At 39.5% G+C, this 13,189-nt stretch overlaps 1 protein-coding gene across 1 annotated transcript in view; it reads right to left on the bottom strand.

Annotated features, from left to right (window-relative positions):
- The window catches only part of LOC106472687, a 33,400-nt gene that overhangs the window by 7,990 nt on the left and 12,221 nt on the right, over positions 1-13,189 (bottom strand). Inside the window, exons 5-10 of the mRNA XM_022401238.1 lie at positions 11,836-11,933; positions 9,970-11,293; positions 7,796-8,640; positions 5,639-6,257; positions 3,914-5,347; positions 2,139-3,144 (exon numbers count right to left, since the gene is read on the bottom strand). Coding sequence (XP_022256946.1) covers positions 2,139-3,144; positions 3,914-5,347; positions 5,639-6,257; positions 7,796-8,640; positions 9,970-11,293; positions 11,836-11,933 — 5,326 coding nt within the window. The remainder of the gene's footprint in view (positions 1-2,138; positions 3,145-3,913; positions 5,348-5,638; positions 6,258-7,795; positions 8,641-9,969; positions 11,294-11,835; positions 11,934-13,189) is intronic.

Raw genomic sequence — 13,189 nt, 5'->3', positions numbered from 1 at the left:
GTATTTTGTGACAGCCATTATGTCGTGATACTTCAACTGGGTATTTTGTGACAGCCAGGATGTCGTGATACTTCAACTGGATATTTTGTGACAACTGGTATGTTGTGTTACTTCAACTGGGTATTTTGTGACAACCGGTATCTTGTGTTACTTCAACTGGGTGTTTTGTGACAACCAGTATGTTGTGTTCCTTCAACTGGGTATTTTGTGACAACCATTATGTCGTGATACTTCAACTGGATGTTTTGTGACAGCCAGGATGTCGTGATACTTCAACTGTGTATATTGTGACAACTAGTATGTTGTGATACTTCAACTGGGTATTTTATGACAGCCAAGGATGTTGTGATACTTCAATTGTTTTTTGTTTGTTTTTGTGACAGCCAGGATGTCGTGATACTTCTGTATTTACATAAAACATACTTTCGACAATGCTTCCACACTATTATAGATCCATCACTATGTTTCATCCACTATTATAGATCCACCACTGTGTTTCATCCACTATTATAGATCCACCACTGTGTTTCATCCACTATTATAGATCCATCACTATGTTTCATCCACTATTATAGATCCACCACTGTGTTTCATTCACTATTATAGATCCACCACTGTGTTTCATCCACTATTATAGATCCACCGCTATGTTTCATGGTTCGCGTCCCGTTGCCCGTTAAAAAACGCGCTCCATACTCTGGGGCCGTGGGTGCGCTATACGAGTGATGGTTATACCCCACTATTCGGACAGGTAATAGAAGTCTAAGAGTTGGCGGTGAGTGCTGTAGATAAGCTGCCTCCAGTTAGCGTGGAGAGGCCCTTGTGTAGTTTTAAAGCAATATCCGAAATGAATGAACCTTCCGCAAAATCAACAATAGTCATAAAGTAATTAGAAACGTGCTCACAAGGATCTGTCTTTACACTGTTTAGTAAATTTCTAAAATAACAAACCCCTTCTCTTATTAAACTTTAAACTCCTAATTACAGGTCTCGTTACAAAAACAAAACATTCCACTAAAACATGGCGAAAACAGCAGCATTTGCTATTTCTCAAAAATTCTTTGTTTTGTTGTTTCTAAAACAAAGCCACATTGGGCTATCTGCTAGGTCCACTGCGGAAAATCGAACCCCCGGACTTTAGCCTTTAAAGCCAGCAAACTTATCACTGTCCAATCGGGGGACCATGACGGTAACTTGAGGGCTTTTAATGCTAAGGTAAAGGTAGAATCCTTGCGGTGGGCACATCGCAGGTAGCCCATTTCACAGTTTTGAACGTAACAGCAACGCTAAAGTAAAGGTAGAATCCCTGTGGTGGGCATAGCGCGGGTAGCCCATTCCACAGCTTTGAACGTAACAGCAACGCTAAAGTAAAGGTAGAATCCCTGCCGTGGGCATAGCGCAGGTAGCCCATTCCATAGCTTTGAACGTAACAGCAACGCTAAAGTAAAGGTAGAATCCCTGCGGTGGGCACAGTGCAGATAGCCCATTCCACAACTTTGAACGTAACAGCAAACAAATAAGTCTTCTAGTTTCTTTTTAACTATTTTATTTTTTAATCCGGCGCGTCCGTAATTAAAACTTAACAACTGTTGCACTTTGTAAAACAAATCCATTTGTGGTCATCACGTTGTAATTGTTTTTATTCTGGAAACAGGGTTTTAAAAATTGAGTAAGATTCGACATTGCTGTAAAATTTAGAATTCTAACGACATTGTGTGTGTGTGTTTTATTATAGCAAAGCCACATCGAGCTATCTGCTGTGTCCACCAAGGGGAATCGAACCCCTGATTTTAGTGTTGTATATCCGAAGATTTACCAATGTCCCCCTGGAGGACAACGACATTGTTCACAGCTAAATCACAAAGAATTTGTTAGTTCTTCAGTTGGGTACTGAACCTGGTCTGCTCTAACGGTAGCGTGCCTGAATCTTGAATCCAAGGATTCGCGGATCGTGTCCCGTTGTCACAAAATTGCTCTCTACGTTAACCACTAAGCCACATCAGGCCCTTAGAAAAGTTACTAAACACGTTATTTCTTTTACATTTTCTATATCAAATAGCTCTTTAAATATAGTCAATCTAAAGAAAACAATTTTAAAGACGTTGTTTTCCTACTAGCCACAAATACTAGCAACTTACCATAAACCACGCCTTCTTTCTGAAAAGCTCCATACTTAGGGCGGGGTTTCTTTGGTGACTGGAGCCTCGCCTTAATGTTACACTCTTGCTTTGTAAACTTAGTGTAGAGACACACCTTGCGTAGATACAAACACAACATCACAACAGTGGCACACGCTAAATTGGCCACAACGATCGTGAGGTCTCGATATTCTGGGTGTAGATGGCTGGAGACAACAGTCCAAGCAAGCCAGACCAAAATTATTACAGCACAACTAAGAAGTATCCAACGGGGTTCCCTGTTGCCATCTGAGCATTTCCATGTTAAGATGGAGAAAAAAATGGAAAATGCCAAGAGCAGAATCACGTATACCAAAGAGATAACCAGCTCGTTCTCGAAAGTAGATGGAGGGGAACATCTCCAGACCTGGCTGTATTCACCAGCTTGAGGAGGTCGCAACGCTAGCCAGGCTGTGGTCAGTAAGACCTGAATAGTGACCAGGCCCACGATCATTATCAGTAGGCTAGTTGGAGTGTTGAAGCGAGATCTGTCGCTGAGACTCCTTCCGTTCTTCTTGTCCGTCAACTTCCAAGCGTTCATTACGGTAGCCAACATCCCAGAAACGATGAATGTGTACGCCATGCTCGTGACAAACAGACGTATACCACAAGTATAAGTCGTTGGCAAGAGGATGAAAGCAAAGTTTACTGCGTACAGAACGAGGATTCCGAATAAAATGACGTACCCGAGGACTGTGTTCCCGTTTGAAACCGGAAACGCTACCAGGAAGTAGAGGATGCATACAACCACCGTGCAGATACCGAAGAGAGATAGGGTTGTGACTATTATCCCCCAAACAGTATTGAAGTTTCTGTAAACTGGGACTTTGTGGACCACGCTTTCGTCACGGTCTGTGTCGTATGTACACTTCTCACAGCTACCGTAGCACACTGATGTAGGAATATTGCCGTAGGAGGTCACGTAGGCCTCGTAGAGGTCAAGGTTATAGTTTTTCCATAGTCCAATCTGCAAAATAAAAAAGAAACAGGAACTAATAAAAGAAACCAAAAATGTACGTGTAAATAATATTCTCCATTTTTAACATTTATGTATTCATAAATACACCTGAATTCTTAACTTAATGTGACGTGGCCCGACATGGCCAGGTGGTTAGGGCGCTCGACTCGCAATCTGTGGGTCACGGGTTCGAATCCCCGTCCCACCAAACATGATCGCCCTTTCAGCCGTGGGGGCGTTATTATGTGACGGTCAATCCCACTATTCGTTGGTAAAAGAGTAGCCCAAGAGTTGGCGGTGGGTGGTGATGACTAGCTGCCTTCCCTCTAGTCATACACTGCTAAATTAGAGACGGCTAGCGCAGATAGCCCTCGTGTAGCTTTGCGCAAAATTAAAATAAAAAATTAATGGGACGTGCCAAAGCACACTATATTTGATATGTGTTATAGACGGCAGAAACACTTTGAATTTGGAGGGGTGGGGGTACAAACCTCAAGGGATGCCTTTCCCATTTTTACTGAGTCGTCAACAATATATACTAGCCTTACATTGAACCAGTAAGAACGCTAGTAATTACAATCCGCCCTACATTTATAGGCTGTATTATATTTTTATTGTTATAATTTTTTATTTTGGAAGAGTGACACTCTACTAATTTACAAAACTGTGGGGGAAGGGGGTAGGTCGTGTCCCTGGTTCCCCCGCCTTTGGCACATATAATCTACTAGAACCAGCTTGAAAAGATGGTCTAAAGTGTAAGTTATTCCAAAACACCTACCTCACGATGGAAAAATTCTCCATCATCATTCTGAACTTTAAAAATCTGATACCCGAAAACAGACCCGTGTTCGAGATCTTCGCGCGCGCCCTCTAGATCCTGCAAAGCTTTACCGATTGCCTCTCCGATTCCTTCACAGGTTGTTGTGTTTGAAAACAGACTACATCCTTTGGCTATATAAGAACGAAGTGCACGTCCTATGGCTCTTACGGTCGTGATGGTGTGATAAACCTGATGGTCCTGTCGCAGGTCAGTAAATCGTTCCTGACCACTACAGACATCCGGGTATTGACGCTGAACAATCAAGCTGCTGAGCAGGCGACACCGGAAGTGATGTTGCCAAAACTCTTCAAACCACGAATCAGGAATCCGGTCGTGTCTAGCCAACGTCATTTGGGCGAGAAACTGACGGAATTCCTGAATGTCACGATTTTCCAGCTTCACTACTAAAGCGTTCATCGTCTTATTTTTCATAGCATTTTCAGTTAAATGTTCAGAATTCCAGCCTTCGGTTATGATCCAAACATAACGGTCAAGAATGTTCGATCTATCAGCAGCCTGTAAGATTACTTGCGTTGCCTCGGCGGTTTTGATCAGCAGAACAACAACTTTGACATTTGGATCTGATAACACACTTAACTCTTTTGAAAGGTCTTCTACGCTGTTGTCAATATCAATGCTTATGGATTCTGCGATGCAGATTTTGTGTTTCCTAGCAACTGTCGAAAACTCCGCATTGGCTTCCTTCCCAAACGCGTCATTGGTTAGAATGACATATACGTACTTCCAGTCATGTTTTACCAACAGCGCCACCACAGCCGACATTTGTAACTTCGGGGGTGACGAGATTGATGGAATCAATTCTTTGCTGACGTTTGACCACGTGGTAGATGTAACTACCTGAGGGATTAAATTTGCTTGCAGAAGAGGTGATACGTTGATGGCCACCTGGTGGTTGAAGGTTAAAGCTGCAACGACATTTTGGGATTTTGGGGGAGATCTTCTAAGTCTCTCTTCACTTTCTTCATCTAAATAACGGAACAGTTTTTCCTCAGCTCTTTGAACCCTGCCACAATCATCTAGAACGACCAAACCAAGATATTCCTCAGTTCTTTGACGACTGTTGTTGTTTATCTCATCCACGGCAAATATCAACGCCGCAAGGTTCTGAAAACTCTTTAGATTCAGTGATCCGCACGAGAAGAACGTCTCCCCTTTCCGGTGGACGGACATTAATGAGGTTAAAACGTAATTATTGTTTACTGAAATGCGCTTCATTGTTGATGACAGTCGGAAAATAATTCCTTCACCACACTTATTGTTGTCCAGACAGCTGGAGGTCACCATCAGAGGATTACTTTCATGACCGTTGTTGTTGTTGTTGTATCTGCTTACGTTCACGTTCAAGCCTTCTGCTTCCGTATAACTCCCAATCTACAGAAAAAAAATAAAGGATTAGGTTTAGGTTTCAGTTGCTGCATGCTCAGTTACAACTGAGAAATGGAAAGTTGCTATATTCTTTCAAATATAAATCACTTCAATTTCAATGGATCAAATTTATTTGGAATTCCTTTACACAAGACACGTACAATTGCGAAACGAAACAGGACACAATGTATAGAACGACAGTGATTTAAACCAAGCTCTTCCATTTGCATATTGGTACAAGAATACCATAGCAAAAGCTATTAATTTATTATTTTTTAAATTGACAAATAAAAGTACCTTCATAAAACTCGGGGCGCTTCTCCCTACTTGGTGGGAAGTCAATATTTCCAGTTGTTCTGTGCCATAATTGTTTCTCGTGAATAACCGATTTTGTGTTCTACCTTCAACTCGAGCTGACTTGGTTAAATTTAAGATCATTTCTCTTAGCTCAATATTCTCTTTCATTTGAGGACAGGTTCCTGCAAGCTTCCCTGGACAGAGTCTGACTCTTGCTGCTTCCAAGCTCTGGGCTAAGGCGAAGACACCTCCCACCACGTTGGCCACACCAGGATCCTGGACGAAAGGAATATCTTGTAAGCTACTCTGGAGTCCATTGTAACAGGCCGCTCCTCTGCATCTAAACACTTGCTCCCAATATTCTCGAAACCAGATATTTCTGGAGTTCTTCCCAATATCCAAATCTCGAAAATATTCTCGAAAAGCAGGGATGATATTTGTCATTGGTCGGATAGAAAGGATGCCATTTACTTGTTCCGGAAAACGCTGGAACACTTTGAGGTTGTCATAAGTTACCCACACGTATTGACCAACTGCATCAGCCTTCTCTTTGGTTATCATTTGGAGACCTTGGAAGAGGTGTTCCACATGCTCATCTCTCAATAGAAGAACGACCACTCTGATAAACATATACAAAATTTACAGTATTCGAAAGTCAGACATCAGATAATCAAACATACAGTACTACAGATGTTATGTTTGCCTCAGACATTGAAGATTTTCAACATACAGTACTACAGATGTTATGTTTGCCTCAGACATTGAAGATTTTCAACATACAGTACTACAGATGTTACCATTTCAGTTGTGAGGGTGTTATAATGTGACAGTCAATTCCACTTGTCATTGGTAAAAGAGTAGTCCAAGAGTTAGCGGTGTGTGTTGTTTACTAGCTGCCTTCGCTCTAGTATATCACTTCAAAATTAGGGACGGCTAGTGCAGATAGCCTTCGAGTAGCTTTGCGCGAAATTCAAAAGTAAACAAATATATTAGACAGCTAAGTTTGTTACTTTTACAGTTGAGTAAGACATACGTAAAGTGCTGATAGATGTTATGTAGTTTATCACTTTCGAATACTTCGTATTTCATATCTTTACCAAAGTTGTGTTGTGAGGATCTAGTGGTGAAAATTATCTGAGGCAAAAATAACATTTGTAGTACTGTATGTTGAAAATCATCAGTGTCTGAGGCAAAAATAACATCTGTAGTACTGTATGTTTGATTATCTGATGTCTGAGGCAAAAAGCTACTTGAGGATTACCTAATCGTCCCTAATTTAGTTAAAGATAGACTAGAGGGAAGACAGCTAGTCATTACCACCCACCCCCAACTCTTGGGTTACTATTTACCAACGAATAGTGAGATTAACCGTCACATTATAATGCCCCATGGCTGAAAGGACGTTCAGGAACGGGGTTCGAGTCCGGTGCCCTAACCACCAGGCCATTCCAGGTCAAGGACAATGGAAATCTCGTTAATCCACTCATATTAACCACTAATTACAAACAAACAAACTAGTTAAATTTGAGTTTAAAAGTTTAACACAATAAAGATTATTTTGATATTACACTGAGGTTTAAGAGTAAGAACCATTTCCTTCATATAAGAAATGGTGGGTAGGTTAGGGTGGTCACGAGTTCGAATCCCGTCACCGAACATGCTCATGAGCGAAATAAACCCACTGTCCATATCTACTAACTAGAAAAACCACAACCAAGGGTTTGGGGGAGCTCAGGTTTGATTTCTACAAGTGATTCCATGAGCGAAATAAACCCACTGTCACTATCTACTAACTAGAAAAACCACAACCAAGGGTTTGGGGGAGCTCAGTGTGAAAAGGGTTTGATTTCTACAAGTGATTCCATGAGCGAAATAAACCCACTGTCCATATCTACTAACTAGAAAAACCACAACCAAGGGTTTGGGGGAGCTCAGTGTGAAAAGGGTTTGATTTCTACAAGTGATTCCAGGGTTTGGGGGAGCTCAGTGTGAAAAGGGTTTGATTTCTACAAGTGATTTCAACTGGAGATGATTTTGCTGGATGGTAGATAGAGACAGTGGAAATCGTATTAGTGCTCGTCACTAATAAGATGGTGAAACATATGAATACCTGAAAATAGTCACAGTTACAAAGATATGTTTTTGTTTTCATCATACCTGGCTCCAATTTTCCATTTAGAGTCTAACCGTCGGAGGACACGAGACGTCCAGCTACTATCTTCATCTGACACTTTTTCTGTTAGAGCCAACTGTATACGCTGTTTCTCACTTTCTGTTTTAAGGTTCTGGAAGAGGTCTGCATATTGACGATCGGCGTAAGAATACACCACAGAAACGTAGTTCCAGCGAAACAGTTGTAATGTCTTGACCATAGCATCCGCTATCAAGTTATTTGGCAGTGAAAGTCTTAAGAGGTAGTCGTACCAGTTCAAATTGTTAAACTCTGTGGTCCTGTCTTCTAGTCCAATTGTGGTTATTCTTTGAGGAACAGTAAAATCGGCAACAGGCTTCACTACATCATATTGCTGACCAGCAAGAAACCCCATTATATTCTCAAAGTTTCTGGGACCATCTTTAGTGACGGCTAATTTGGGGACAGGTGCTGCCTGGCTAAGAAAGTTCAATATACTTTGCGAGGTCTTTTCGTGACTGCTGCACGTGTCAAAGACCACGCCTCCTAAAGTAACTCCGGGTAAAATTCGAGGGTTCTTATTGATCTGGTCCAGAGCCCACAAGAAAGCTTCCACCTGCTGCAACCCACTGTCCGAATTCAGATCTCCGCATTGCAAGAAATTCGCAGATGATTTATGGATACCAATGGCTGCGGCCAAGTAGAGTCCATCTGGAGAGGTTACTCTAAGGATATTTGGGTTTAGACTAACACAGTTACCACAGTCTACCTTACAATCTGATGGTATTTGTGTCATGGAGATTTCATTTCCTTGGCTTCCGTAGGTTACCATGTTTCCAAATAAATTTAGACCATTATGAAATAACCCGACCTGAAAAACCAAACAGAAAAAAAAAGGTCACTAAATACACACGATTATTTTAAATCTATTTCAAGTAACATTTTTTTTTTTACGTGCTTGAGCCATTTTGAAAAGTTATTTATCTATTTCGTGTATACTTAAGTAATTTCTTACGTTTAGATTAGATATAAGGGTTCACTTATCACCATCATTACTCGACTACTGGTTGATAAGAAAGATGTAAATTCGATCTTAAAACTGTGATAACAATCTATTATATGTTTGTTTTGGGTGTGGTTAGGGCACAGAACTCACGATGGGCTATCTGTGTTCTGCCCATCACGGGTATCGAAACGCGAATTTTAGTGCCGTAAGCCTACAGACCTGCCTCTGAGCCACTGGGAAATTATATGCTACGATATTAATTGGTTGGGTTTATTTACGTGGTTAAACTGATTTAACGTGATATCAACTCCTAGGTTTTATTCACGTGGTTAAACTGATTTAACGTGATATCAACTCCTAGGTTTTATTTACGTGGTTAACTTGATTTAATGTGATATAAACTCGTTGGGTTTATTCACGTGGTTAAACTGATTTAACGTGATATCAACTCCTCAGGTTTATTTACGTGGTTAAATTGGTTTAATTTTATATAAACTCGTCGGGTTTATTTACGTGGTTAACTTGATTTAATGTGATATAAACTCGTCGGGTTTATTTACGTGGTTAACTTGATTTAACGTGATATAAACTCCTAGGTTTTATTTACGTGGTTAAATTGATTTAGTGTGATATCAACTCCTCAGGTTTATTTGCGTGGTTAACTTGGTTTAATGTGATATAAACTCTTCAATTTTATTTACGTGGTTAAATTGATTTAATGTGAATTGCTTTGTTCTCATTTGAGTTAAAACATCGTCTAGATAGATCATAACCTTATTACTATGTTTACAATGGTATTATTTTTGCTAGAATGTTTAATATATGTTCAAAAGTTTTGACGAGTGACGTCACTGTACTTTACTACTACTACTACATAAAAAATATAAAGTTTTTATTTTATTTTAAGAATTCGGGTGGTAACACTTGCATTGATGTAAATCAAACTATATATATATATATATATTGTGTATTAACAGAAAAATAATCATCCAATCAAATCATAAAGTGGGACAGCGGTAAGTCTACGGACTTGCAACGCTAAAATCCGGGGTTCTGTTCCCCGCGGTGGACACAGCAGATAGTCCAATGAGGCTTAGCTATAAAAAAAAAAAACATATCATAAAAATATTGTCATGGTCTTAAGAGCATCATGTAATAATTATTCATTTATTTCTTGTAACATATCAATAGTACCTTTTGATAATTATAGGTGTCGGCGATCCCTTTCCTTAGGGTAAAGATTCCCATCGGAATATCTCCAACTCCATCATTTGCAAACACAAACATTGACTCGTTTTGATTAGGCCTAGCGGAAGCTGTGTACCGGATATATTGGTTGAGTATGTGACGTAAAGATGGCTGACGAAGTAAATGAGGACAAAGCCCCCTTTCGGCATGACATAACTCATTTCTGAAGCGAGCTAAGCCTGAAGCAATCGACAATACAGCTTGGACGATGCTGGTAACTCCAGAATTTGCAATGCATTCTGGGCCAGTACATTTGATGTGTTCCTTCCAATATTCTTGGAACCAAGGATTACGCTTGTTTCCGGTTGGCCTAAGTTGACGAAAGTAAGTCACAAACTCTTGGACTTCTGTTTCTTCTTCCCGAAAAAACAGAGACCCAGCCAATATTTCACCAAACTCAACTACATCCTCGCCCCTACCGTCGTTTATTAGCCAAATAAAGTCACCACGATAAATAATTCCTTCTGAAATAGCTCTCTGTAGTGCAGCATAGAACAGGGTCGAATCATGGTTGTTAAGCCAAAGAATGACTACTTTTGCACCTCGCCTTTTGGCATCTATAAGTTCGTTTATTGCCTTGTTTATTTTGAATTTTCTTACTTCAGGATCACTCGTATCTTCCAGTGAGATCTGAATATCGGTACAGATGGAAGCGAGCTTGGCTTCTTTGGTGAATGTCTGAATACCGAACTGAGTGACGTAATCTGTACTGTGAAGAACAACTACAAATGACCAACCAAAGTACTTCATGGTTTCGATCATCGCCTTAACCCTGACTTTAACCGGAATGGCTATTTGTAAACTATAAGAATTCCCTTTCTCCTTAGTCAGAAGATCCACAGTGGCGACACTGGTGAGATTTAGAGGATTTAATATGGCTTCTACTTTACTAGTTACTTCAGATGACGTGGAACAGACGACAGCCAAAACTGAAGAAATATTGATCTCCTCCAAGTTTCTTGTTTGATTTGCAAGGAAACTGAACAAGCGTTGAGTAACTTTCAGAGACGAACCGCAAGTGTCGATAACGACAGCTCCTAAACTGATTCCTGGAATAAATTGTGGATTACTATTAATTTTGTCTAACATCCACAACGCTGCCTCTAGATCTTTGATAGCTCCATGGTTAATAGAGGTGCTACACTCTAATGGAGTGAGTCCGGAATTATGGATTGGCAAAAGTATTGGAATTATCACATCTGCATTTTCGCTAATCGTTACGAATCCATCAGATTCACCTGCAGATTTTTCTAGCCGACCATTGCGCACCCTAGTGGAAATAATAAGAAACAGTTACTTACACATGCTAATATGCTTCGATTGCAAATACTGTGCGACTATAATTTCACTGAAATAAACTTATACTTTTGAAGAAGCTTCACACGTTAAAATTAAGTTCAAGTTGGCGAAAATTATCCTACCTGAAGATTAACACAGGATGAGAATCCTTCCCAACACGAATGGATTATCCTACCTGTAGATTAACACAGGACGAGAATCCTTCCTAACACGAATGGATTATCCTACATGAAGATTAACACAGGATGAGAATCCTTCCCAACACGAATGGATTATCCTACATGAAGATTAACACAGGATGAAAATCCTTCCCAACACGAATGGATTATCCTACATGAAGATTAACACAGGATGAGAATCCTTCCCAATACGAATGGATTATCCTACCTGAAGATTAACACAGGATGAGAATCCTTCCCAACACGAATGGATTATCCTACATGAAGATTAACACAGGATGAGAATCCCATCTAACACTAACGTAACTCGCTGACATTGAAAACATCAACTTACTTTACACAATGACTACATCCATTAGACGGACACTTGGATGGGTAATATTCGAAACGACTGTCGACCACGTGGGCCCGAATGGTGTCGTAGAACACTAACTGTATAGAAAAAAAAGTAGTTTTATATTCAAGTAACATTTGTACAAATTAACTTAAAAAAATATATTTTCTCGTTCTATATTGGAATAATAAAATTACTTCTAAATACCACTTAGATGGCAGATCCGCGTTTTTGAGCTACGTCATCATAGCATTTTTAATGATACGGATGTTTTTGCTGGTTTTTTTTAAATCAGTAAATAACTTTTATTTGTGAATGTGTGCCCGAAATAAATATGCATTATGTAGATAAATACGCATACAGCCAGACAGACAGACAGTAAAAACACTCTAGGAAGTTCTCTATTGAAGTGACCTTATTTCTGCATATTGACCCCCCATTGGCTCAGCGGAAAGAGTACAGTCTCAAGACACTACAAATCGAGTTTTGATACCCATGGTGGGCTTAAAAAAAACCCAACTCAATCCATTCTGTATACTAAAGACAGGCCTTATAATGATCTTTCTCTATCAAGCACCGCAACTAAATTTCAAACGCTTTATATAGTACAGATAGGGTTCTGTTGACAATGGACCTTCCAAAATTAAACAAAAAAGCTGTTAACAGAGGGACTTCCAAAATGGGTCAAAAAAAAGCTGTTAACAAATTGGCCTACCAAAATGAAAAAAAAGTTGTTAACAGAGGGACTTCCAAAATGGGTAAAAAAAAAAGCTGTTAACAAATTGGCCTACCAAAATGAAAAAAAAAAAGAGCTACTTAGGTCTTGAAGAGAATATAGAATTGGTGATAATGGAAACCTTGGAAAGTTTTCTTGACCTCATAGTACCAGTATTTTAACTTGGCAGAAAAATATAAATCTTACTTGTTACTTAATGATGATAAAAATTTGTGTACATACATTTCAGCTTGTATTTGTGTATTTCACAGTTTTATAAAAGGGACAGAAATCGTCAGTTCGGCCACTGATATTGAATACGAAATGAACAAATTAAGAGGAACGTGCAGCTTAGGAAAATGTTATCATCAATCTCTGCTAATTCAAGTTCATTCACGAGTGAAAATCAATTGTTATCAGCTATTAGAAGAATATTATGAATGTTTAGTTGAGTTAGTTAAAAGAATAACATCTTTTATTCCGGGTTTTAAAGGCCTTGTTTACATTACATAACATGCTTCGACCTTCTAAATTTGGGTCATTATCGGGTGTGGTCAGCTGGCTAAATATTTCAACAACAACAAGAACAAATTTTGTTTACAAACTGGCCAATATTACAGTGTAAGCTGTTCATAGCAC

This window comes from Limulus polyphemus, unplaced genomic scaffold (genome assembly GCF_000517525.1).
Source record: "Limulus polyphemus unplaced genomic scaffold, Limulus_polyphemus-2.1.2 Scaffold5525, whole genome shotgun sequence".
Taxonomy (NCBI): Eukaryota; Metazoa; Arthropoda; class Merostomata; order Xiphosura; family Limulidae; genus Limulus; species Limulus polyphemus.
This window is presented reverse-complemented; position numbering and strand designations above follow the sequence as displayed.